Source organism: Chiloscyllium plagiosum, chromosome 2, assembly GCF_004010195.1.
Source record: "Chiloscyllium plagiosum isolate BGI_BamShark_2017 chromosome 2, ASM401019v2, whole genome shotgun sequence".
Classification (NCBI taxonomy): Eukaryota; Metazoa; Chordata; class Chondrichthyes; order Orectolobiformes; family Hemiscylliidae; genus Chiloscyllium; species Chiloscyllium plagiosum.
This window is the reverse complement of record NC_057711.1, coordinates 121,889,837-121,917,007: the sequence shown is the minus strand read 5'-3', so window position 1 is coordinate 121,917,007 and position 27,171 is coordinate 121,889,837. Positions and strand designations below refer to the sequence as shown.

At 40.2% G+C, this 27,171-nt stretch overlaps 2 protein-coding genes and 1 non-coding gene across 6 annotated transcripts in view; all 3 read left to right on the top strand.

Moving 5' to 3' along the window:
* haus6 (HAUS augmin-like complex, subunit 6) overlaps positions 1-19,134 on the top strand; it is a 63,481-nt gene extending 44,347 nt beyond the window's left edge. For all 3 annotated transcript variants that reach the window (XM_043717775.1, XM_043717764.1, XM_043717754.1), the window contains exons 12-17: positions 620-728; positions 3,683-3,740; positions 4,124-4,312; positions 8,300-8,594; positions 12,297-13,400; positions 17,752-19,134. In XM_043717775.1, the coding sequence (XP_043573710.1) occupies positions 620-728; positions 3,683-3,740; positions 4,124-4,312; positions 8,300-8,594; positions 12,297-13,400; positions 17,752-17,810 (1,814 nt within the window). In that variant the 3' untranslated portion in view covers positions 17,811-19,134. The remainder of the gene's footprint in view (positions 1-619; positions 729-3,682; positions 3,741-4,123; positions 4,313-8,299; positions 8,595-12,296; positions 13,401-17,751) is intronic.
* Positions 1,960-2,089, top strand: LOC122539755. Its single transcript, XR_006309175.1, has one exon.
* A 4,346-nt stretch (positions 19,135-23,480) lies between the features above and the next one.
* Positions 23,481-27,171, top strand: part of LOC122563673 (stabilizer of axonemal microtubules 2-like) — a 37,376-nt gene continuing 33,685 nt past the window's right edge. The window contains exon 1 of one of the 2 annotated variants that reach the window (XM_043717727.1): positions 23,481-23,579. In XM_043717727.1, the coding sequence (XP_043573662.1) occupies positions 23,542-23,579 (38 nt within the window). In that variant the 5' untranslated portion in view covers positions 23,481-23,541. Of the gene's footprint in view, positions 23,580-24,168; positions 24,391-27,171 lie in introns of those variants that run through there. The other variant, XM_043717734.1, reaches the window with a different exon arrangement.

Below are 27,171 nucleotides of genomic sequence, written 5' to 3'. Positions count from 1 at the left end.
GAGAATCCAGAGTTAGTATATTCCTGTTAGGGTGAAAGGAAAAGCTGGTAGGTATAGGGAATGCTGAATGACTAAAGAAATTGAGGGTTTGGCTAAGAAAAAGAAGGAAGTATATGTCCGTATAGACAGGATAGATAGTGAATCCTTAGAGTATAAAAGCAGTAGGAGTAGACTTGAGAGAAATCAGGAGGGCAAAAAGGGGACATGACATAGCTTTGGCGAATAGAATTAAGGAGAATCCAAAGGGTTTTTACAAAATGCATTAAGGACAAAAGGGTAACTAGGGACAGAATAGGGCCTCTCAAAGATCAGCAAGGTGGCCTTTGTGTGGAGACAGAAAATGGGCAAGATACTAAGCTAGTATTTTGCATCATTATTTACTGTGGCAAAGGACATAGAAGATATAGAATGTAGGGAAATAGATGGTGACATCTTGAAAAATGTCCACATTACAGTGGAGGAAGTGCTGGATGTCTTGAAATGCATAAAGTTGGATAAATCCCCAGTAGAACTCTGTGGGAAGCCTGGAGCTGGGAAATGTTTAATTTGTTACGTAGACTGGAATAATCCTTTATGCAATTTGAAGCCTAAATCTTCACATTTTTTCCATTTTGAATAGGGCTTGAAGAGTCATGTGCAAGAAGTTCCAAAAAAGGTGATAGTGGTATAGAAAGTCTTACAAGAAGTTTTAACGACCTAAGCACATCAAAGTTGCAATGTTCTGGAAGGTATGGTCTGTAGTACTCTGAACTGTTAATTCAAACATGTTGTATTCTTGAATCAAAAAAAGGTTACACAGTTTGCATATTTTATTGCTTGTAGCTTTGTCTCAAATAACGTTTAATGTACAATAGTTCGCCCCCACCACCACTACCATTCCCATACCCGCGGGGGATATTTTTCAGGTCCTAACCACGTAAGCCCGAAACTGTGGATATGAGCGAACTCATCAAATTAAATGGGAAACACATCTTCCTGGCGGCCTCCTGGTCCCTGGTTCCAGAACTTACACTATAATATGTTCCAGCCATAGGAAACCATGGAAAACAATTCCGCGGATATGGGGCCCCCTGTACAATTTGAAAATTTATTTTGCTGTTCAATGATATGTAGTCTATACATTTTGTGTGAAGCACAACTAATAATTGTTTAGCTGCTTTCAGTTTTAGTGTTGATTTGTGCTGCTTATTTTGTTTTCAGAGAATACTTTTTTTTCAAAAGGGAGCAATCTTTATTATTTATAAAATCTGTAGTTTCTCAGCAGTTTCAATTTTGTGTTGTATATCTTGTGAACATTTCCCAACATCATTCCTTTTCTTTCTGCAAAGCATTCAGTCCTTCTGACGTGTATAATTCAGTTTTTTTTTGTCTACGAAGATGGTAGTTGTGGTGAATACAGCATGTAGGTAGAACATGAGAAAGGAGTAGAAAGCAGGTAATTTGGCACCTCGCAGATGCTCAGCTGTTCAGTAAGGTAATGTCTGAATTGACTGTGGCCATAAATGCACTCCTACCTATGCCCATAACCTTAGATTTACTTTCAGATCTAAAATCCAATTAATTCAGCTTTTGATTATTCCAATGACTCAATCTCTACTGTCTGTAGATATGCTGAATTCTGAAGATGTTCAGACATAGATTTTCCTCCTTTCTAGTTTGAGACCTCATTTTATTATCTGTAAATCAATTACCACTTAGCTTTGTTCTACACATTTGAATACTGAATCCCACTATCTGAAATTTAAGATGAAGTCAGCCTGCTAATGTTTTTAATGTATAAATTAAACACACTGATAATAAACATTACAACTTAGTTAAAAATGAATCCTGTAAATTGCAGTATGTGCCTTGCTGCTCTCAAACTCAAGAACAAAGTGAAAAGTTAACTCCATGCAACATTAATCCTCTTAAGGACTGAGTAATTCTGTATACTACATACGTTACATATTCCTAATCCACTGGGAGATTGATACGCAATTAGAATCAAACACACTCTAATTGTCACTAATATCTCCCTAAAATAAAAAGCCTTTTGATGACCGAGCCAACTTGAGAGAAATTGGAGCGGACAGATACGGGGCAAACAAACAATCAGTTGTCATCTGTATGTGGCAAATTCAGCTTTGCAGCAGTAATTTGATTCTTGTACAAGTTGTATAAGTGCTTTGTATTGGTGTCTGAAAGTAATGCTGTGTTGCCTTGTTTAGTTTTGGATATTTTCTGTGTGGCAATTGAGATTTCTGCTTGGCATGGTGAAACTGAGGTAGTCAATTTCTCAGATACTGTTAATGAAAAGTGAAAACGAATAGGTCAGATAAAGGTGTGTGAGGTAGTTCGGTGGCAAGCAACAGCTGACACAGGAAGGTTTCTTTTCATGTAACCTATTTTCTAATCAAGCTGTTCAAAAATTTTATTACACACTTCTGGAACAGTTGAGACTTGAACCTTGTCCTCCCCATCCAGGGGTAGGGATGTTACCACTATGCCACAAGAGGGCCCCACGCAAGAAAGTACTTAAAGCCTTAATGGCTTTAAACCTTGGCAGCTGGAGAACCCATGTTTTTTTGAAGTGGGAATGAAGGCTGAAGAAATTCTTGCTGAAGATGGTTTTTAAATTGTTTTAAATAATGCAAATCTGTATGGAGTGCAGTTGATTAACTTGATTGAGAAGTGACATGGTGGGAGGCGTTTGCCTCTCTGACCCTTACTGGAAAAAGAAACATTTGCCTAAATACAATATGATGTGGAATGAAGACCAACATAAAGTATCGCCAGGTTATAGTCCAACAGATTTATTTGGAAGTACAAGCTTTCAGAGTGCTACTGTTTTGTCAGGTAGCTGGTGGGGCAGGATCACAGGACAGAGAATTTACCATAAAAGATCAAAGTGTCCTACAACTGACGCAATGTATTGAACAAATCTAGATTGCTGTTTAGTCTTTAACCACTTAGAATGGGGACTTAACAGCAATCTAGGTTTGTTCAATACATTGCATCAGTTGGATGACACTTTGATCTTTTATGGTAAATTCTCTGTCCTATGTTCCTGTCCCACTAGCGACCCGATGAAGGAGCAGCGCTCTGAAAACTTGTACTTTCAGATAAATCAATTGGACTATTACCTGGTGTTATTTTATTTAAACTTCAGCCCAGTCCAACACTGGCACCTCCACATCAAGATTTAAGTAAGTCAGTGCTAGTGAAGAAAGTTGGGAATACAGGTAGTGGGCAAGTGGAAAATGATGGTTTTAATGAAATTGAGAAAATAACAATTTGTGGACTGTTGATATATTTTGATGCACTGTTAACTGTTGATGACCATTTTACATTGTGGAAAGAGAGAAACATTGTTGACCATGACCAAGGAGCGTCCCCTCTACTGACTAAGTTCTGGTTGGATTACCGTAGCCGCCTCATTTGCCGAGTTTATTGTTTGTATCTAACCATTTTATTTAGTGAGTGCAATGTGATAGTATTTGAGCTGGAATTCAAGTGGACTCAACTATAGGCCAGTTCTGAGAAGGGATTAGTGCAAATGTTGCTTATTATCTCAAAGTGCTGTTAAATTTGAACTTTTATTTTTTCTTTTATTAAATTTCTGATTTCACCTTCACTTAAAATACTGTTCAGTCTCAGAACTAGCAATAGAAATATTCTCTTAATTCAAACTTTAATCTTCCAGGTTCAGCATTCCGTTTAGAGATCCAACTGAGGGAACTCACTTTACATCTCTTGGAGAGGTAAAAAATATTTTAACACATGACATTTGTGAAGGGTATGATTGGAATCAGTTCTATTATGTTCATGAAAAATATAAGACTTCATTTAGCTCACTTGGCTGGATGACTGGTTTGTGATGCAGACTGAGGTCAACCATGCCGGTGCAATTCCTGTACTGTCTGAAGTCACCATAAAGGCCCTACCTTCTAGAGGTCACCCTTTGCCTCAGGTGTAGTGATCCTCCGGTTAAACCACCAGCAGTCGTGTCTCATGGGTCTTCTGCAACTTTGGTGACTTTGCCCTTTTTATTATATTCATAACTGTGCTAAGAATAGTGTTTCTAAAGATGGGGATGGGCATTTTTATCAGTTTTAAACTGAATTTGAAAAATGTTTGTTCTCAGGAATCTGTTGAAATCTCTTGGAATAAAAGACAATGTCTTGAAAGAAAGTCACAGAATTCCTATGCAAATGCAATGGAAAAACAGCAACATACTAAAACTCCAAGTTCGTCACATCTGACTAAACCTAAAAATCTCTCTAAGAAAACAGAAGAGCCACTTGAGAATGCTGTTGATCAGTTGGCAGAAGACGTAAGTAAGCATTTTTTTTTTTTTTGTAAGAGCTACTGAATCATACAGTAGTCCATCCAGCTCGTGGACACCTCCTCCTACTGCCCCCTTGACCATGACCCCACCTCCCACCACCAAACCATCATCTCCCAGACCATCCATAACCTCATCACCTCAGGGGATCTCCCATCCACAGCCTCCAACCTTATTGCCCCACAACCCCGCACCGCCTGTTTCTACCTCCCGCCCAAAATCCACAAACCTGACTGCCCCGGCCGACCCATTGTCTCAGCCTGCTCCTGCCCCACGAACTCATCTCTGCATACTTTGACACAGTCCTGTCTCCCTTCGTCCAAGAACTCCCCACCTATGTTCAGGACACCACCCATGCCCTCCACCTCCTCCATGATTTTCGCTTCCCCGGCCCCCAACGCTTTATCTTCACCATGGACATTCAGTCCTTATACGCCTCCATCCCCCATCACGAAGGCCTCAAAGCCCTCCGCTTCTTCCTTTCCCGCCGACCCAACCAGTACCCTTCCACTGACACCCTCCTTCGACTGACTGAACTGGTCCTCACTCTGAACAACTTCTCTTTCCAATCCTCCCACTTCCTCCAAACCAAAGGAGAAGCCATGGGCCCCAGCTATGCCTGCCTCTTCGTTGGATATGTGGAACAGTCCATCTTCCGCAGCTATACTGGCACCACCCCCCACCTTTTCCTCCGCTACATCGATGAATATATCGGCGCTACCTCGTGCTCCCACGAGGAGGTTGAACAGTTCATTCACTTTACTAACACCTTCCACCCCGACCTCAAATTTACCTGAACCATCTCAGACTCTCCTCCCTCCCCTTCCTATACCTCTCCATTTCTATCTTGGGCGACCGACTCAACACGGACATTTACTATAAACCGACCGACTCCCACAGCTACCTAGATTACACCTCCTCCCACCCTGCCCCCTGTAAAAACGCCATCCCATATTCCCAATTCCTTCGCCTCCGCCGCATCTGCTCCCAGGAGGACCAATTTTAATACCGAACAACCCAGATGGCCGCCTCCTTCAAAGACCGTAATTTCCCCTCCGACGTGGTTGACAATGCTCTCCACCGCATCTCTTCCACTTCCCGCTCCTCCGCCCTTGAACCCTGTCCCTCCAATCGCCACCAGGACAGAACCCCACTGGTCCTCACCTACCACCCCACCAACCTCCAGATACATTGTATCATCCTTCGTCATTTCTGTCACCTCCAAACAGACCCCACCACCAAGGATATATTTCCCTCCTCTCCCCTATCAGCGTTCCGGAAAGACCACTCCCTCCGCGACTCCCTCGCCAGGTCCACACCCCCCACCAACCCAACCTCCACTCCCGGCACCTTCCCCTGCAACCACAAGAAATGCAAAACTTGCGCCCGCACCTCTCCCCTCACTTCCCTTCAAGGCCCCAAGGGATCCTTCCATATCCGTCACACATTCACCTGCACCTCCACACACATTTACTGCATCCGCTGCAACCGATGTGGCCTCCTCTCCATTGGGGAGACAGGCCGCCTACCTGCGGAACCTTTCAGAGAACACCTCTGGGACACCCGCACCAACCAACCCAATCGTCATGTGGTTGAACACTTTAACTCCCCCTCCCACTCCGCCAAGGACATGCAGGTCCTTGGCCATCTCCATTGCCAGATCATGGCAACATGACGCCTGGAGAAAGAGCGCCTCATCTTCCCCCAGGAACCCTCCAACCACAAGGGATGAATGCAGATTTCTCCAGCTTCCTCACTTCCCCTCCCCCCATCTTCTCTCAGTCCCAACCCTCTGACTTTGAACCACCGCCTTGACCTGCAATCATCTTCCTGACCTCTCTGCCCCACCCCCTCTCTGACCTATCGCCCTCACCTTAACCTCCTTCCACCTATCGCATTCCCAATGCCCCTCTCCCAAGTCCCTCCTCCCTACCTTTTATCTTAGCCTGCTTGGCACATCTTCCTCATTCCTGAAGAAGGGCTTATGCCCGAAACGTCGATTCTCCTGCTCCTTGGATGCTGCCTGACCTGCGCTTTTCCAGCAACACTTTTTTCAGCAGTCCATCCAACCTGGTGTGTATATTTGCTGTAGCAAAGAACCATCCAAATGATAACTCTGTACAATTTTTAAAACCCTCAATTTCTCACCCTTTGACTTCTCTTCCCATTCTTAAATTTATGAATTCTGGTTACAAGCTCTCCTGCAAGTATATCTCTCACTCTATAAATGAAAATTTGCTCACCATCTACTCTTATTCAGACTGCTCAGTTTTGAATACTTCCATTAAATCTTGCCTTAACTGCTGCTATAAGGCAGCTATCCCACCATTCAATCTATTCTTGTTGAAAATTAATTCCTGGAAACATTTTGGTAAATCTCTACTGTAGCCTCAAGTCTTGACATCTTTGTTAATGTATGAGCCTAAATCTGGATGTACTGTTCTATCAGGGCTCTAACTTATAATTTGTGTAGCGTTGCCACCTCTTTCTGCCTTTTTTGAGTTCTATATTTCATTAATACCAAAGATTCCCTATGCTTCTGTTTTTATTTGGAGGCCTTTTCAACTTGTATTGCTACCCACATATGAACCACTTGGTCTCCCTGAAATAAACTGGCTCCTCTTTGTTCACCTACCCATTTGATTGGTTAGAACAATGTTAATTTAAAAATTCACCCTTCCCATGGTGGGACCTTTCTCCCAGATCGAAGAGAGCTTCTGCTTAAAAAGGGGCCAATTTAATCAGCCATTCTTGAGGTAATAAAAGTGACCTGAATTAATTACTAAATGTGAAAAGAAATAATAATGCAACATGCATAAACACAGATTAGGAATGGGTAGAGTCCAATAAAAAAATTGATCCAAGATCAGTCTCTGGATTGTTCCTGAGAACAGATAGTTCAACATTGGTAGTTGAACAGTCAGTTTTGAGATTCTTGGCTTTACAGTTAGTTAAAATCCTTTCAGCCTGTTTTTCTTTTCATGGTAATTGGCTGGCAACACGAGTGCAGTTTTTGAACTTTTTGTATGTTCGTGCAAGGTCTGATGGAGATGACTTTCTGCTAAGAGGGGAGAGATGGTCAGTCTCCTCATTACCACCACCTGTTGAATCTTTCTTGAAATTTCCCTCCACTTTTCAGATAGAACATTGTGTTGGTCCCATGCAGGACTTTTGGTCTTTTCTTTTATCTTTATAAATTTAAAAAAAAACTTATTTTTTGTAATTGAGTTCTAAATATCCATAGTACTTTGGTTTCTGATCCATCATGACACAAATTAACTCCACTATCCTGTGACCATCTTTTTTTTAAATTACTTATATTTATTAAAGACTTCCACTTGTGTTATCTGCTGATCACTTAATCGATTCTCTCATTTGAATGTTTGCATTTCACTGCATTTTATCAATTTTATTCTCTACAATGGTATCAATTTAATGTTTTTATTTCATTACAGTCGGTTCTGCTATAACGCGGTAGTTCTGTTCTCATGCAATCCCGTGTTATGAGAAAATTTCATCATAGCAGCACCATTTAAACTAATGGGGCTGAAATCGCGTTATCACCAACACGCTTTCAAAGTTCATGCTTTAGAATAGTGCCCCCAGTTCATCAGTTGTGTTATAGCGAATTCGCATTAAGAGATGTGCATTATAGCAGAACAACCTGTATGGGTTTTCTTAAGCAGCTCAAGACACTCCAGTATTTGATCCCCTTCCTTTCCCGATCGAGGAAATGTGGGTGGTCTGCATTCAAACTTTTTCTTCCCTTAAACAATGAGGTGCTTTATAAACACAGTCATCTCTCCCACTTCAGATGCATCATGAAGTGATCTTGTATTCGGAACAATTAAGATAATTGTAGTTCAGATCATCTGCATTTTCCCTGTAGAGGGATTTTACCCATTGCAATGCCAGTTGGTGCAAACGGACAACTTCGCACATTGAGAATGCATAGTAATATTTTCTCTCTTACAGGTAGCAGATACAGTCACCAAGGATTCACTTGGGTTAGCTGAAAAGACAAATGTCATCCTTGATGACCTATTTGTCTCACCAAGAAATCCTTTCACTGTACAAACAGAACTGCCAAGGACACCTGAAAGTTTGAATAAGCTTTCTGCTAATGGTCTTCGGTTTGTAGCAGATACTGTCACTAAAGAATCATCTGTATTATGTGCAAAGGAAGATGTTGCCCCTGATGACTCATGTATCACGTCGAAAAATCCTTTCACTGTACGAACAGAACTTCCAAGGACACCTGAAAACCTAAGTAAGTTTCATTTAATAGTCTTCCTTTTGCAATTGAACTCAACTCAACGTGCTCATTAATGTAGACTTTTGAAAACTATAATTGCCTTCTAATATCATAAATGTGTACATTTCTACAGCCGTACTTCTAAAATATTTGAAAAATTAGCAAACAATTTGAATGTGATGAGGAATATGATGGCAGTTTGCACAATTTTAGCAAAGCTTCATGTTACATGGGGATTGAGAGAACAAAGTTGCATTCATACCATGAAGACCGAATATTTCCCACAGCAGTTTATTTACTTCTAAAAGACTAATTCATGGAAGGAACATTGGTTGTGTACAATCTGCAGTCAAAATAACATGAGAATTTCCTTGTTGTTTTGATTCAATATTGTTGATTTTGAAAGTTTGTCTGGCAGCGCATTGGCTGTCTGAAGTATATTCAACTTCCATTTGGCATGTTACAGACCAGGCCAGACCCCTCAACATTTCAACAAGGTAACCCAGACCATAACATGGGTGGTTGTTTTAAGCAGGTATAAAGTGAATATTCCAGGAGAGATGCTGCTGGTCAAACCACTTAATTTTAAACAAAACAGAATTTATTTGCAAGATTGCCAAATGAAACACAGACGAAAGAGAACAGAATACAGACTAACAACCTATCAGAAAGTTCAACAAATGATTCCACCTTAGTGATGCTGTTCCCTATACTGATATCAACACCCCTTGGTACAAAAGGTAAAATCAAACACAGGTTCTTATAGGAGGGAAGTCAGAGAGATCAGCATGGAGCTGCTTCTTTGGGTCCAGCAGTTTTTGCAACACTACTGTACTAAAAGCCAAGCCAAACCAAACCAGAGAAAAGCTGAGCTGGGAGAACTGGACACTCCTGTTTCATCGTGCAAGTGTTTTTTCAAAAAACTTGAAAACCTATTGCCTGAGGCACTATCTGTTAGGTCTAATCAAATTGGCCCTGAAACTCTTCAATCCCAGATTTTTCAGAGTCTGTGTCTTTTACAACCTCTCTTGTAAATAAAAAGCAAGGGCAACATAACCTTGCTAAAGGGATGGCATCATCACAGACATGCCACCTGAATACAGTATGCCTTGTAGTACTGTATTCAGAATACTTTCTGGAGGACTTTGCTTAAGCAATGTTGACTGACTTTTGTTGAGTGCCTCTCTTGGACAGTAGAATACTGTAAAATATATTCTATTTAACTTTCATGAATAGCATATTAGTGCGAGATTAATACAACAACAATTTGCATTTGTAAAATGCTTCAGATTTTAAACTTTAAAAGAACTGAGCAGAAAAAGCTTGTTCAAAGGAAAACCAAATGCTTAGCCAGGAATGAAAGTTTTAAGGGGATATAAAAGTAATAATGGAGATGGCTGAAGGCTAATCCTCAAACAACAAGGCATAGGGTTGAGACTCCAGAAAATGTCATGGTTAATGGTACAATAGTTTAGACTTTGCTGCAAAATATTGTTTGAAATCTCAATGTATTAGGTGAGGACAAGATTTACCATCTGCATAGTCACTAATTGCACTCATTTGTGGTTTTTGGTTTGAAGAAACAAGAACTTGCTGACACAAGTGTGAATTCAGCTTAGCAGAAAGTTTGGACTTTTTCTTCAGTTGGTTTATGTTCCAGTGGCCTCCCACATTGATGGTGACTTGCTCAGCTCCCACCATGTAATCTATGCAGTCAAGATTGTGTTAAACTGGGAAAACAAATCCTTTTTGGGTTGGGGGCATGGGTGAATATATTTGGGAGTACATAATGTGAATGGAATGAAACAAAGCCACTTTTTAGTGGACACAGTTTTGTTGGTTTTTGAGAATGTGCAGGCTGCTTAACTCGCTAAGTCAGTGTTTGAGCACGAAGAACATCAAATATCAAATTTGATTTGTTGCTTCTAGGTCAGTGCTAAATTAATTTCAGCTGGTTTAGGTTTGATTGCATTTACTGCACTGCCTTCTGTCAATCTAGCAAACCTGTGTTTTTTTTGAATATCCATAAAGCAAGTTCTAAGAACATGTAAAGTCATGTTACTTTTGTTAGAGGGCTATCACTTAAATTTTGCCACCACTTGTAAAGAATAAACAATCTCCATATTGATTCCACAAGTAACATAATGATTGAATTGCGCGAAAAGTTTCACCTTCATGAGACTTGTGTTTTCTTTGAGGCTCATGAATCTGTGGAATTTTCTTCAAAAAACTGGATGCAAGGTCATTGAATATTTTTTAGGTTTTAAGAAATTAAGGGCTATAGGGAATAGACCGGGAGATGGAGACCACAGTTGTCTCGGCCATGATTTTTTTCAAATGGCTGGGTAGGCTCAAGAGGCTGAATGGCCTACTGCTCCCAATTTGTATGTCTGTGTAGGTGGCTGTGACTGAGTTCCTGAATTTGATAGACTGAACTTTGGGTAGGGGATACTAATTGATATTGTCATCTTAAGCAAAGTACTTAAAACTGAAGTTTTACTCTATTTAATGTTGTGTTTTCTATGTTGTTGGTGAGTTTTGAGAAGATTTGTAGCTCAGGCTCTGGGTATACGTTTGCTCGCTGAACTGGAAGGTTCATTTTCAGACGTTTCAGCGCCATACTAGGTAACATCAGTCAGCCTCCAGTGAAGAGTCCTGTGTGCTCTCGTAATGTTTCAACTCTTTAAACTTCACTAATTAAAATTATAGAGCATTATTCCCAGCTGTCTCATAGTCAACAGTCTGGGGCATATAATTTGAGACAACAGGCAAGAAAAGAAATCGTAGCTGGTGGCATTTGCTGCAGAACGCCTTGCTCTTAGAAATTCTGGCCAATTTGTTTGCTCAGGGTTGAAGTACAATTGGATATGGTGAAGGACAAGTCCATGAAGGGATTTAAGCTCAAGCATGAAAACTTCACATTTGAGAAAAGCCAATGTGGGCCATTTAAGATAGGGGAAATATGTGAGAAGCCTGAGGCAGGAAAGCCTGCTGAGCTTTGGAGGAGCTGAAGTTATTGGACAAAAGCTGAATGAATACCTACAAAAACATGTAAATTAAACTTGCAATAGTCAGAAACTATTATACGTGAAATTAAGCTGAGGTGTTGCACCTGTCATTTTTTTTTTGTTTTCAGCGATTGCTCTGAAAGTAGCCGTTTGAGAGCCTTTGTGTTGGGAGCTACAAATCTGTTGACTTTGTCAATCACTTACATGTCTGGTCTGTATGGAACAATCAAAAGTTTATTTTAAAATATGGAGTGATCATTGTTATATCAGTGCAAGTCTGAGTCAGCTCTGATGTCCAGTGTTCTGTTTGTCTTTAGTTCAGCTTGAGCATTTGCAATGCTGTTTTCTTAAAAAAACAAAGTTCATTGTTGGTGTCGGAGGACTGAATTATATGGAAAAGGATTTCAAAACACTTTGCTTTAAAACCTTGCAAGTAACCAAATGAATGGAAACCAGTTGGAATTTTACAAGATGCTAAATTGTGGTTAACCCAGGGCCTTATTTCAAATTGGTTCCTAGCAGTATCTAAGCCAGAGAACTTGAGAACAAACTGTGAGTCTGACAAGATCAGAGTTGGTGCTATGGAAGACATTACACTGAATATCTTGGTTTGAGTAAGATTAATATGCTGAGAATCACATCTGTGTAAGGATATTATTTCCATTTTTACACGTTGATTTTAATTTTTGTTTTTAATGATTTGTTACAGTTACAGACATCAGGAACTCCTGGAGATGTGCAGTTCAGGAATCTGAACTTGAATTAAAGAAACATCAGGAAGAGTCTGTTTCGATACATCCAAAACATGGAAATCCTGCAAATGGCCAAGTTCTGTTGGAGGCTGAAGGATCTGCATCTGCTGCAAGTGAAAATCAAACAGGATCTAATGAGAATACACTCAAAAGCATTACTCCTCTGCCTTGTTCCAAGCAGAGCAATTGGGAGGAATCCAAAATCGATTGCTCAAATGTTGGATCAGAGAATGAGCCACACCACTCCAGTAATAAAGTTGCAGGTAGTGATGCAGCTGATACATTGATTCATAAAAATCAATGTCCTCATGATTCCCAAAGTTTGGGTGAGGATTGTGCCTTCACTTCTAAAACAAGTGCCACGAGCAATGCAACTATAACAAATGAGACTGTTTCTGATCACCTCCTACAATTCTTGGCACTTGACAGGTTAAGTTCCAAGTCTCCAATTAAGAAGGAAAAACTATCAAAAAGTTTTGTAATGGAAATGTGTAAATATGATACAAATTCTGAAAATGTTGGGTCCTTTTCATCCTCTGAGTGTGACTTAGACCGGACAGTACCTTGGAATGGATCACAAAATTTTGATTCTGATCTCTCCACCTCAACAAAGCTGAGGTTTGGAATTTTGCAGGAGACTATTCCTGATGTGCTCGATGATGAAAGTTTGAACAGTTCCAGAAATATGGAGGTTGGTCAGCTGGATGACTACCATTTGGACATAAAGAATTTGCGCAGTAGATTTGAGCGAGTGTGTAAAGGTTTAGCCACCACAGTGTATGATGGAAGTGAAGAAAAATGTTCAGTTGAACATACGGAGACTTCTGATTTCCATAGTAACGGCAATACTAAAAACGATTATAAGGCAGAACATGACAGTGAAATTGATTCTATCGATGATGAAACTGGTTCAGATAAACTCTTTTCCTTAGAAACAGAATTTTTGAAAGATCTTTCACTAGTGTCTTTGGAATTTCCTCCTTCATTGGGAGGCTCTCTTTTGAATGACCCAGTGGTTGAAGATGACGTCCTTGGTTTTTCCGAGCACAGTTTTTCCAAGAGTAAGTGTATGCAATTGTTTATCATAGATATAAATAGTTGTCAACATAAAATAGGTGACTGGAACTTTATTAATTGATGTTGGGTGATGGTTCAGTGTCCCTTTCATAGTTAACAAAGCTTTTCTGAGCACGGAGTGATCCATTTCATGCAGATTAAGAACAGGAGGCAACCATTTAGTCGCTGGAACCTCTTCCTCCATTCAAATTAAATACTAGCTGACTGACTTAACTCTACGTTCCTGCCTTTGCTCAATAATCACTTGATACCTTTTGACAAACAATTTTTGTAATCCTAACCAATAGCTTTTCAATCATACTAAAAATTATTTTTAACTTTTAGCTGTCACTTGTAGGTGAGTTAGGCATTTGAGCAACATGAGAGGCAAAGGAAGTTGGGGTTTTTTTTCATTCATGCATGGAATGTTGTTGCTGCTGGCTGGGCCAGTATTAGTTGCACTTAAGATGGTAGTGAGCGGCTGCCTTGAACTGCTGCAGTCCATGTGCTGTAGGTTGACCCAGAATGCCCTTTGGAAGTGAATTCCAAGATTTTGACCCAGTGTCAGTGAAGCAACAGCGTTATATTTCCAAATCAGGATGGAGTGGCTTGGAGAGGAATTTACAGGTGGTGATGTTCCCATGTTTGTGCTGCCCTTCTTTTTCCAGTTGGTAGTGGTCATGGGTTTTGAAGGAACTTTTCTTCTTTGGGCATTACCTTTCCACATAACTGTCACCAATGATTCGTGTTTGGTGGTGCTACCTCCACAATAATAAAGCTTGGATCTGTTAAACCAGTCCATCAAGATGGTTTACTTGCATTTGTATTCATGCTTCTACTATTAAAACCCTCTGCCTTGTTGGTCAAACCAGAAAAATGTGGTATGTTGTAAATGATCCATATCATGTGCTCATGTATCAACCTTTTTTTTTTGAACCCCAGTGGCTTTTGATGCTTTTTAATTTTCGAAATCCTAAATCCTAATTACAAGTCCCTCACTGCCTTGGCCACATACAAATTTTTTTTTCTCATTTGCTCATAGCATTTATTAATGGTACAAATCATCGCGAATGAATATGATTTAGTTGCCATTGTGGAGACATTTGCAGGATTGTCATGACTGGGAGTTAAATATCCAGGGGTAACAGACTATAACGTTGAATCCATTTGGGTGGAAATTAGAAATAAGAAAATGTCACTGATAGGCTTGGTCGATAGGCCACCAAATAGTCATATCACATTAGGGTGGGCAATAAACAAAGAAATAACTAGTGCTTGTAAAAATGGTATGGCAGTTATCCTGGGGGATTTTAATCTACATGTTTCTTGGTCAAACCAAGACTGTCAGGGTAGTCTTGAGGAATTCATTGAAATGTATCTGTGACTGTTGTCTTGAACAGTATGCAGTGGAACAGACGAGGGAGCAAGCTATCCTGGATCTGGTCTTGTGTAATAACGCAGAAATAATTAATGCCATAGTTAGGGATCTTCTTGGAAGGAGCAATCAGTTTGGTTTAATTTAGATGGAAAGCGTGAAGATAAAATCCAATACTAGGGTCCTATGCTTAAACAAGAGAAGACAATAGGATGAGGGAGGAGTTAGCTAAAGTAGACTGGAAGCAAAGACCATAAGACATAGGAGTGGAAGTAAGGCCATTTGGCCCATCGAGTCCACTCTGCCATTCAATCATGGCTGATGGGCATTTCAACTCCACTTACCCACATTTTCCCTGTAGCCCTTAATTCCTTATGACATCAATAATTTATCAATTTCTGCCTTGAAGACATTTAGTGTCCCAGCCACACAGACTTTTTATGGTGGGACAGTTAATGAACAGTGAAAAGGAAGGACTGTAGGAAAAGGAGTAATTTGCTATGGGTGCTTAAGAAAATAAGGGAGGCTATCAAATTGAAAGAGGCATACAAAGTGACCAAGATCAGCACAAGCTCGAAGATTGGGAAAGCTTTAAAGGTCAACAGCCACAAAAAGCTATAAAGAAAAGTAAGATAGATTATTAGAAAAAACTAGTTCAGAATATAAAGACACATAGCAAAGTTTCTAAAATATAATACAAAAAAAGTAGCTTAAGTAAACATTCGTCCTTTAGAGGATGAGAAAGGGGATTTAGTAACTGGATATAAGGAAATGGCCTCGGCATTGAATAGGTATTTTGTCGGTCTTCACACTGGAGGACACTAATAACATGCCAGTAATTGACAGAGAAGAAGATAGGTCAGGACCTGGAAGCAATCATTATCACAAAAGAGGTAGTGTTGGGCAAGCTAAGGGTAGACAAATCTCCTGCCCCGATGGAAAACCTGCCAGGGTGCTAAAAGAGATGGTGGAGGAAATAGTAATAGCACTTTTTTTTTTTCAAAATTCACTGGACTCTGGGGACTCAGTTCTAGCAGATTGGAAAACAGCAAATGTGATGCCACTGTTTAAAAAGGGAGGTTGACCAAAGATGTGGAAATTATAGACTAGTTAGCTTAACATCTGTAATGGGGAAAATGCTTGAGTCTATTAGAAAGGAAGAAATAGCAAGGCAACTAGATAGAAATTGTCCCATTGGGCAGACGCAGCATGAAGGGCAGGTCATATTTAATTACTCTTTTGGAATTCTATGAATTCCAAGGTGGACAACTGGGACCCAATAGATGTGGTATATCTAGGTTTCCAAAAGGCATTTGACAAAGTGTTGCACAAAAGGCTGCTGCATAAGATAAAGATGTAGGGTGTGATGGGCAATGTAGTAGCATGGATGGAGGGTTGGTTAACAAACAGGAAGCCAAGAGTGAGAATAATTGAGTGCTATTGTGGTTGGCAATCAGTGACTAATGTGCCTCTGGGATCAGTGTTGGGACCACAGTTATTCACAATTTACATGATTTGGAATTGGGGACCAGTAGTGTATTGAAGTTTGTGGATGACACTAAGATGAGTGGTAGAGCAAAGTGTGCAGAGGACTGGAAAACTTTGCCAAGGGATGTAGTTTAAATGAGTGGGCCAAGGTCTGGCAGATGGAATACAATATTAATAAACGTGAAGTCATCCATTTCGGTAGGAATAACACTAAAAAAGATTGTCACTTGAATAGTAAGAAATTGCAGCACGCTGCTATGCAGCGGGACCTGGGTGACCTTGTGCTTGAATTACAGAAGGTTGGTCTGCAGGTGCAACAGGTAATTAAGAAGGCAAATGGAATTTTGCCCTTCATTGCTAAAGGGATTGAGTTTAAAAGTGGAGAGATTACATTGCAGCTGTATAGGGTGCTGGTGAGGCCACACCTAGAGTACTGTATGCAGTTTAGGTCTCCTTATTTGAGGAAGTATGTGCTGACACTGGACGGGGTGCAGAGGAGGGTCACGAGGTTGATTGTGGATTTGAGGGGATTGGCTTAGGAGGAGACTGAGTAGACTGGAATTGCCTTTGGAATTTAGAATGAGGGGAGATATTATATAAACAAACTTTAAGGGAATAGATAAAAGTAGAAAAGATGTTTCTCCTGGCGGATGAAACTAGGACAAGATGGCATAGCCTCAATCAAGGAGCAGGTTTAGGACTGAATTAAGAAGAAACTTCTTCACACAGAGGGTTGTGAATCTATGGAATTCCTGAAGTGGTTGAGACTTTCTCAGTAAATGGTCTTTAAAGCTAAGAATTTTTTGAACAGTAAACAAATTAAGGGTTGTGGTGGGAGGGTGGGTAAGTGGAGCTGAGGCCACTAAAAAGTCAGCAATGATCTTATTGAATGGCAGAGCAAGCTTGAAGGGCCAAATGGCCTACTCCTCCTAGTTATGTTTTTGTTCTTATTTTCATCCTTCCATGTTATTTGCAATCTTGAACCAACTGTTGCCTCTACGTGAATATTTTTCTTGCAATTTTCATTTTGCCTTATCTCAACTTTTTAAAAACTGTTTTGGATGATCTGCCCAAAGCTTCTCCTCTTCCTCCCCAGCAGCCTGACTGTCATACAAGCTGTTTTTAATACTGCATTTTTGTGGATGGATATTTGCTTAGAATGAAACAAATTTATCCTGCACTGTGAGAAGAGAGTGTTCAAGTTTTCTTTTCCCTCCAAAAAGTCTAATAAATTAATAGTATTGCTCCAGAGGTTGAGGCAAGACCCATGAAGAAAGTTAGTGTTTCAAACCTTTATGGTAGAGTTGCAAGCTTGTGTATCCTGTATTTTCATCAAGCTCCAATGTACTCATTTCAAACTGTTCCAGTCACCTACAATTGATATATGTTTTGTTTATAGCTTCACTGCTTATAGTGATGGTCCTTCTTTCTGGTTATGTTTTTGGTTTCTTTGTAAAGAATGAGCTTTAATTTTTATTCTTTCTCATTTTCAGATGACCAATCTCTAAGTGCTATTGATTGTGAAAAATCCTGTACCAGCGTGGGACAATAAGTAAACTTCTGGCAGGGCCTGAGTATTTCAATAAGAACTTAGGAAATAGCTGAAGAAACATAGGAGTTCCTCAAGCCCAGTATGTCATCCTGTATTTTCATCTTCTGCCTCCTTGCCACTTGTCTGCCTTCCAATTCCTTTACTTGAGATCTGAAGTCTTGATCTATTTCAGCCTTTAATACATACAATGATAGAGCATCCCCAGTCCTCTGCAGATAGTTCCATAGATTCACAATCTTTTAATTGAAGAAATTTCTCCTAATCTCCGTTTCAAATGATCAATCCCCTTGATCTGAGATTGTACGCCTCTTTCTAGGTTCCCCAGCCAGTGGAAACTACGAAGAAACTAACAAAGCCTATGCTATATACCCCTTCAGGAATTATTTTGCACTTGCATTGCCTCTCATTCCAAACCTGGGGATTGTGTACAATCTATTTACTTGGCTATTCAGTCCTTTAATTGCAGGGACCAATCTAATGAATCTTTGGCTGTACTCTTCATAGTTTCGTTAAATATGGAGACCCAAAGATGTACAAGTAGTTTAGATGTCTCACTAAAACCCTGTGCAGCTGTAGTGAGATACCAGCATTTTCTTGATGACTGATGTCAGGTCGGCTGGTCTGTCATTTCCTGATTTCTCTGCTCCCTCTTTTTTTTTGAATAGTAAGTGTACATTTACTACCATCCAATCCACTGGAACCTTTCCAAAACCCCTGCGATTTCAGGAAATCTTAACCAGTGTATGTTGTATCATTGCAGCTACCTGAGTGCAAACTGACCTAGAGTGTTTGGATGAAAGGGAAATAGCATTGGATGGCCCAAATGCCCTACTGTTGTTTCTTTTATTTTTTTAATGGGTGGCGCAGTATTACTTTTTATATCTGCCTTGATTCTAGTTAAGAATAATGAAATGTGTCCATCCAAAATTACATTTTAAGGTCCCCTTCCCTCCAGTTTCAAGTATGAGTATAGGAAGACTTGTCGTTTTTAGTATTTGTTCGTAATCTTTAAAATATCACACTGGATTGAAACTTTCAAATTAGTAGTTTGGCATTCAGGCTATAGGAGCATAGATCGAGATTGCTCCTATCTAATTGAAACCCAACCTCTAGCTTGCATGGAAATGCTGAACACTGACATTGTATGAAAGTTGAAAATATACCCATGGTGATAACATCCTTCACATTGGAGGTGAATTTTAAAGAACGTAAACATCTTACAACCGGATCACTTTCTTGGTCACCATTTCTTCCAGATTTTGTGTGACTTGACTTTTGTACTTGTAATTAATAAATAAAGCATTTTATAGCTAATGAAGTAAAAGTGAGTAGAAACTAACTATTATTTACTTTGGTTTCTTTGTCTTGTTGATATTATGCCAGACTGGCCTTTCCTCACTGTGCCTTGGTAGCAGCTACCCCAAACTTTAATGCATCCCTCAGACTGGAATGTGCCAGTCTGCAAAATCCAGTCCAGGAAGGTCAATACGTTTCAGGCAAGGCAAGATCTTTCATGGAGTTGATGTTCCTTTACATGTAGTTTGTTTTTGTCCCAAGGAAAATGAAGATGCTGAGGAAAACCACTGCATCTCTCTCTGTACCTTCTTCACAAAAGCATATTCCAGAAGGAGACAGCCATCTTGAGCACAGCATACATTGTGATTCTGTGTGTGCATGAAAGATCTCGCCGCCAACCAAGTTGTCTTGTACTTATTGAAAAGTTTTTGAGATGAGGCATTCTGTCAGTCTGCTCAGGGAATTCTCATAGGACCCATCATCTTTCCCTGCAGGGCTTTGGAATGCTGTCAAATGGACTTTTGGTCATGTGTGTAAAAGCTTTTACAAAAAACAATGGACAGGTGATTATAGTTCAGTCCAACTAGGAGTGTCCTGTGGCAATATGGTCAGACCTGATAAAACTTTAGGGATTCAGGAGTCCAAAAATCCTATTATAATTGCTTACTGTAATGTTTTAGAGTATTCGGAATTCAGCAGTTTAAAATCTTATTATAGTGGCTTACTATAATGGTTGACAGTGTACCTGTCCATTGGCAGGCTGAGACCAGAAATCACAGCAGATGTCTGGCTATCTCAGAATTGTAGGAATTATCTGGAGCCATGCGTGTGTTTTGCTCCCAGCCCTCTGGCGAAGCTAATTGTTTCCTTGGATAAGACTGTCTGCCCCGACTCTCGCTTTACTGACTGTCTGTCTCCTTTCCTATCAACGTACTTCCTTACCTATTAACAAGAGTATGTGAATACTGACAATGACAACAATTCAAAATCCTATTAGCTACATTCTTATCTATTCACACAAAATTATGTGAATAACACAGTAACAGGCTCCTGTGAACAATTCAGTATTTAACAGGGGGGAAAAAAATCCCTAGTCATTGTAAGGTTAAAAAATTCCTGTTTTAATAATGTATTAGCAATTAACCATGTAATGTTAAAAAATTTGTATCAACCACACCCAAACGTGATAAAGTGTACTGCTTGCATGTAATGTTCAGATTCATCAAGGGATGCCACCACAAGAAGGCCATGAGTTTCCTTTGGTATCACCCAGAATCTCTGGCTGGCTGTCCAGAAATAAAGGTTTGTTCTTTTTACACTGAAATTTGTGCTGTCCCGAATTGAGTCTTCTGACCCAACTGTCACCTTTCTAGGGACAAGTAGAACCTCATCACGTAGTGACATACTGTATTGTGGGTCTATACACATATTAGTTGATGCAGCCAAACGTTCGGGGCAGCACGGTGGCTCAGTGGCTAGCACTGCTGCCTCAGTGCTACAGACCCAGGTTCGATTCCAGCCTCGGGTGACTATCTGTGTGGAGTTTGCACATTCTCCCTGTGTCTGCATGTATTTCTTCCGGGTGCTCCGGTTTCCTCCCACAGTCCAAAGATGTGCAGGCCAGTGAAATGGCCATTCTAAATTGCCCATAGTGTTAGGTGTGTTAGTCAGAGGGAAATGGGTCTGGGTGGGTTACTCTTCGGAGGGTTTGTGTGGACTTGTTGGGCTGAAGGATGTGTTTCCACACGAGGGAATCTAGTCATAAAGATGGCATTGAAGATTTTTTTTGAGTATGTTCTTTCCTCCCTGCGTATTCATTGATTTTTATCGCTTTTTTTAAGTTTGTTTGTTAAATTTTTAAAAATGGTGTCCCTGCAGATGTGATCTATTTCAGACTTCCAGGTAAAGTAGAAGGGGGCTCTGATGACTCCTGTGACACGGATTTGAGAAATGGGCCATACCTGCACCACACAGAGCAATACAAAGCACCTTGTTCCTAATTGTTTTTTCTGTCACTGCAGGGTGAGGGATTAACACTTCCACATGCCCAGTTCTGCCTCACCTCAGCAATACGCTCCTTCCAAATTTTAATGCATGCCCTGGCCCCTGAATAATGTGCCCAGTAGCTTTAGATAATCTGACCTGATTCTGAAGAGGATAAGAATTGCTAGGTCCAGTTCCCAAAAACCATGGCTTAATTCTTAATATACCTTGAGTCCCTGAGGCCAATTGAAACTGATCACAGATGCTCATTCGATCTGAGCAGAAAATGGTGCTATCATTAATGTGCAGGTATACCTTGACCTGCTGGCTGCCTCCCCTGCCTGGGTAAGCACCTTTTCTCAAGTTCATATCCTACCTTATGGACTCGGCAAAAGATTCTCATGCAACAAACCAACAAAGCAGGAGAAAAAGGATAGCCCTGCCTGACTCCATTTAATCAGGAAGCTTTTTGACTTCTACCCATTACTAATGTGTGGAGAGAATGTTCATCATTCTGTCAAATGTTTTCTCATGGTCAAGGCTGATAAGGATGGTAACTAGCCCCTGCTGTGCACATAGGCAATTGTATCCCTCAACCCTGCAACCACATGGCATCAGCATTGACTTAGTTTCCAAATCTCCCCATCCACTTCACCCCACATCCAACCCTCCAGTGTGGCACAACCCTCTTGACCTGTCCTATCAGTCCCATCTTCCTTCCCACCTATCTGTTCCACCCTCCCCACTGACCATCACAATTGCATCCCACCTGCATCTGCCCCCTTCCCCCTCCACATCCTGAAGGCCTTATGTCTGAAATGTTGACTCTTGCTCTTCAGATGCTGCCTGACGTGTGCTTTTCTAGCACCACGCCTTTCGACTCTGATTCCCCAGCATCTGTAGCCCTCACTTTCTCCTAGAAAGCTAAGATCTTTTTGGTACAAAACAGGTGTGATCAGGGCAGGTCACCAGCCCTAGAGCAGACCTAATCCAGTTGTCGATAACTTTAGACGAAACTTTAGTTTCGGTCAGCAGTGAGTTGCCAGTTCAAAATTTCCCCACTCTTTTCCCTCTTCTGCTTGTAGATGAGGTTGATGATGCCCTTGTGGATTCTCGCATTCTCCCAAAAAGTATACTCTTGTACTCCTCCAGCAGATTCTGGCTGGTCAGGTCATACAGAGTCAAATACATCTTTTCCCTCTTCTGCTTGTAGATGAGGTTGATGATGCCCTTCCTTGTGGATTCTCGCATTCTCCCAAAAAGTATACTCTTGTACTCCTCCAGCAGATCCTGGCTGGTCAGGTCATACAGAGTCAAATACAACTCCTCCAGTAAGCCATTGCTTCCTGGAATTTTCTCAAAGAGCTTGAGGCCCAAGGACTTCCAGACCATATTTGGTGTCATCTGGAAATGTTATTGTGTCCACAATTCTGTGCTTAAAAGAGTTGGTGTCAGCAATGAAGAGTGGTCCCAACTTGTTTGTGGAACTTCAGTTCCCACCTTTCACCAGTCTGATCACGAACGTTTTTTTTTATTTTGCAGCAACTTGCTGTCTATTCAGGTAGTTGGCCACTGACCCCACAATGTGGTAATTTTACCATCATGATGAATCAAAGGGTAGAAACCCTGAAGCATTTATGAACTACTTAAATGAACTACTTGAATGAAAGGTCATAGCATGTAGGACCAAGTGTGGGGAAAATGGAATTAGAATAGGTAGAAGTTTGACGACTAGCACGAAGACGGTGAGCTGAATGGCTTCTTACTGTGCTGATTTTTAACCGTGTAATAGCCAAGATATTTAGGTAATCAAATTGGTCAAGTCCTTTTCATGAAATATGTTTTGAGTCACGTTCTCCTTATTCATAACAAATCTGTGGCGGAATGATTTTCCTGATGAAGGGCTTTGCCCGTAATGTCAATTTTCCTGCTCCTTGGATGCTGCCTGACATGCTGTGCTTTTCCAGCACCACTCTAATCTAGACTAATTTCCAGCATCTGCAGTCCTCATTTTGCCTGGATTTTTTCCCTTTTTTTTAGCTATATAATGGGCAACCTCAACCAATATCTTTTTTTTTAAAAAAAAGTCTTCCCCAAGATAGCAAAGGTATTCCATGCTGCTTCATTTATCACCTGTGCCCGATGTTGGCTCAACTTCAAAGCACCTGCGTTTGTCGGGATTGGGCATTGGATTTTTTAAATTGCTCTTTTAGAAAGCTTTTTGTTTGGCTTTTGTGTTTTGGGTGAAAAGAGAATTGATTTTGTGACCACCAATGTGTTGGATCTATTTAATTTTCAATCCTAATTAAAAAGGATTACGTTCACCATGTGATAAATTCGCGGAATGCAGGGTGAGGTGTCCCTGTTATTAGAGCCAATTGCTTGGATACGCGGCGCGCATTTATAACCAATACAGTGCAGAGCAAGATTCACATTGACTGCAATCTACACCATGAAGAGGAAATGTATCTGTGAGCTTTGCACCTGTGGGTACGTATATAAGAAATTGTTAGGCCAGTGTTTCGTTCACAGCAATATTCCCCTTTGAGCTGCCTGAAGATTAAGTGCGGCAGCTAAAATTAAACGGTTAATACGTAGCAACGACTTAGAGTGACATCATTTAGTTCATAACCTATAAAATCGAGCAGCAGTAATGTGCAAGTAAATTGCAGCTTTTTGCTAACATTGTGTGACCTGCAAATTAGCTACCGGTTATTAAGATTAATTTCCCAGATAACGCACGTCTATCTGATGGGATTTACGACTGGGAATTGTTTGAATAAACCTGTCGCCTCCCTTTTTAAAAACATTAGTTTCCAAGAGATTTTTTTTAAAAATGCTGCAAACTACAAATCTTACATTAAATTGAAAACATACACAGGATGGCGTTGGTAACTGAGTTACAAATAATCTCAAATGTAACCAGTCTAGTTGCTCATTTTTATACAAAAAAAGGGTATGGAATTCGTAACCGGTGAAACTGTAATGTAAGGGGATTGACTTTTATACGCAACCCGTAGCCATAGAAACACTTACATAGTTGTTGCTATTGAGTTTTATTTAGTATCAGTATCACAAATAGAACTAGCATGCTAAATCACTGATACCTAGAACAGTTTCCATTCGCAAATGCATTGAAGTCGATCAAAAGCCAACGTCCTTTTCATTGTTTACCGTTATGAGATCACCTGGAGATCGCCAGACACGGTCCACGTGTGGACCAACCGGTTGTATCCTTTATACTGTTGGTGTCAGCAGCATTTAATCTCCAAACTGGGACAAAGGGACACCACGCTAAAATGTATGTTGTTTTATGTGTTTCTAATTATCAACTACAAAGGATTCTGAAATTGCTGGGAGAGCTATTTAAGTTGTATGTGTTAGTGATTACAGGATTCTTTGAAAAAAATGAATTAAAATAAAACTTGAAATGGGGAAAAACTGATCTTCTGTAATACTGGTGAGATTGAGGAATTTTTCGAGTAAATTATTTTTCCTTACAACTATCCAAGAACCATGTGAAAATAGGGAAATTATGCTTGTGAATCTTTCATGTGCCGTGCTACTGGCAAGTAAGCAGTAAAGGTGACTGTTACAGATCATTCAGGAAGTCTAAGTTGCTGTGGCAACATGCATTTTTTACACATGTACGCCAGAGCTATGAATTGTGGGGATAGAAGCTCCAATGTTTTTTTCACGGTGTGACTGATCAGGAGTCTCACCTGCTCTTTGTATGTGTTAGCTTGATTTACACGTTGATACGCAACCTGTTTGGTCATCGAGCCTTGGGGTGGGACTTGAGCCCAAAGCTTCTGCCTCAGATGGAAGTATGCTCTTCTCCGTAGTACAAGACCTGAAATAAGCATAGCCATGTTATTCTCTGAATTTCTTTCCATTTTCCATTTGAGGCATTCCTTGATCTTGATGCTTCCTGATGTCATGTTTTGCTCTTTAGGCAATTTTTTTTTCCATTTCCTGGACTATTACAGGTTCATTATATTCCACTGGACTTGTACACATGTATAGTTTTATAAATAAGTCAGTTTAATGTACTTTATAGAGATGGAATCTCCTAAAGGTTAAACTTTCCATTGCTCTCCAGCTGAGGTCTCAGATGAAATTACAGCGTCATTGTGTCATGTGATTCTAAGATTTTAACCAAGGAGGTAATTCAGTTCATAAACTCTGTGCCAATTCATTCAGTTGCCCAACTTGTCCCATTCCACTGCTCTTTCCTCAGTTCTGCAACTTTCCTCCATTTAGTTCTTTAAACTGCCTGTAAATTGAGTAATTTCTCCTTTTTTTTCCAATCACTTTAAATCTGGTTGCTGATTTGATAAACTACTGGAAATCATTTCACCTTACTTATCAAAACACTTAAAGATTTTGAATGTCTCTAAGCCTCTCCTTCAATGTCAAAGGAAAAAAAATCCCAGTTCTCCACTCTTTACGTAACTCTAGTTCCTCATCAGAAGTGTGCCTTCTCTAAGACCTTGACATCCTTCCCAAAATGTGGTGTTTAGAATTGAATACTAGCTGGTGCATAGCCAATGATTTTTATAAATGTTTAGATTACTTCATGCTTTTTCTTGTTTTTAAACAACATTCTCAAAATGTCAATGTTTTAAAGAAATTGTGATGCTGCAATGTAAATCAAATCATGTTAATTTAGTGGGCGGCACGGTGGCACAGTGGTTAGCACTGCTGCCCCACAGCGCCAGAGACCCGGGTTCAATTCCCGCCTCAGGCGACTGACTGACTGTGTGGAGTTTGCACATTCTCCCCGTGTCTGCGTGGGTTTCGTCCGGGTGCTCCGGTTTCCTCCCACTGTCCAAAGATGTGCATTTCAGGTGAATTGGCCATGCTAAATTGTCCGTAGTGTTAGGTAAGGGGTAAATGTAGGGGAATGGTTGGGTTGCACTTCGGCGGGTCGGTGTGGACTTGTTGGGCCGAAGGGCCTGTTTCCACACTGTAAAGTAATCTAATCTAACACACATCCAATGGGAACAGTTGAGAAGGAGTATTAGTCAAGGTTGTGGGAGTGTTCCCTGCTCTCATACTGTGTGGGATTTTAAATGTGTTAGAACAAATTGACAAAGCAGCAAGGACTGGGTAGTGTAGTGCTTTCCAGCAAGTGCATTACAATACAAGTAAACAAACATATCAGGTGAAAGTATTGACCTTGTGTAGCTACTCTGTTTCTTAGAGAGAAGTTTATTTGATAGATGGAATAATAGAGGTATGGAGGTTTAATGTGTGTGTGTGTGCGTGGAATGGTGGGGGGTGGGATGAAAATTTAACTCCAACCTATTTAACATAAAAATATGAAGATCTGTAAGCAGTATTAAAAGATGACTTAAATTTTTAAAGTCAAATGGTTTGAAAAATTAAATAACCTAATATTAATTTTAAAGTTATTGAAGGGACCACTTGCCTTTATCTCTTTCAAATAACAAACACTAAAATCGTAGTCCAATACTGCTATGTAGCTTAAAAGAATCGAAGTTTTTGCAACTTGAAGATTGAGTGGGATTGCTTGGTGTACGTCTGTGGATGTACAACGTTGCTACTTCCGTAACAGTGGCACCAAGTGTGTCTGAATTAAGGAAAAATTGTCTAGCAACCTTGTGGTCTGGACCAAATCTCCAGATTTTGCTGTTCCCTGTTTGGACTTTTCCAACTATAATACTTGTGTCAAGCTGTTTCTGGCTTATTGATAAATAAGCGCCAACCCTTTAAAACCCCAAAAAGCTCAGGTCGTGCAGTGCCTTGTTAATTTGTTAAAGAATGCACTTATAATAAATATTTTCCTGTTAATGATGAAACCTGCTGTAAATTATTTTTATCCTGAATAACATCTGTCGGACAAATTGATCAGCTGGATGGTTCAGTCGAATTGTTATGCATTTGATGATGACTTGTGGAATTATCAGCATACGTTTTCCAATTCAGCCATGACAGTTAAGTTCCATAGATAATATAGTAATATTACACAAGCATTCCGGTGCAGATAATATTCTGACTGAAAACTATAGTTCAGATTGAGGGATAGATTCACAATTCGAAGAAATAGAATGGAAGT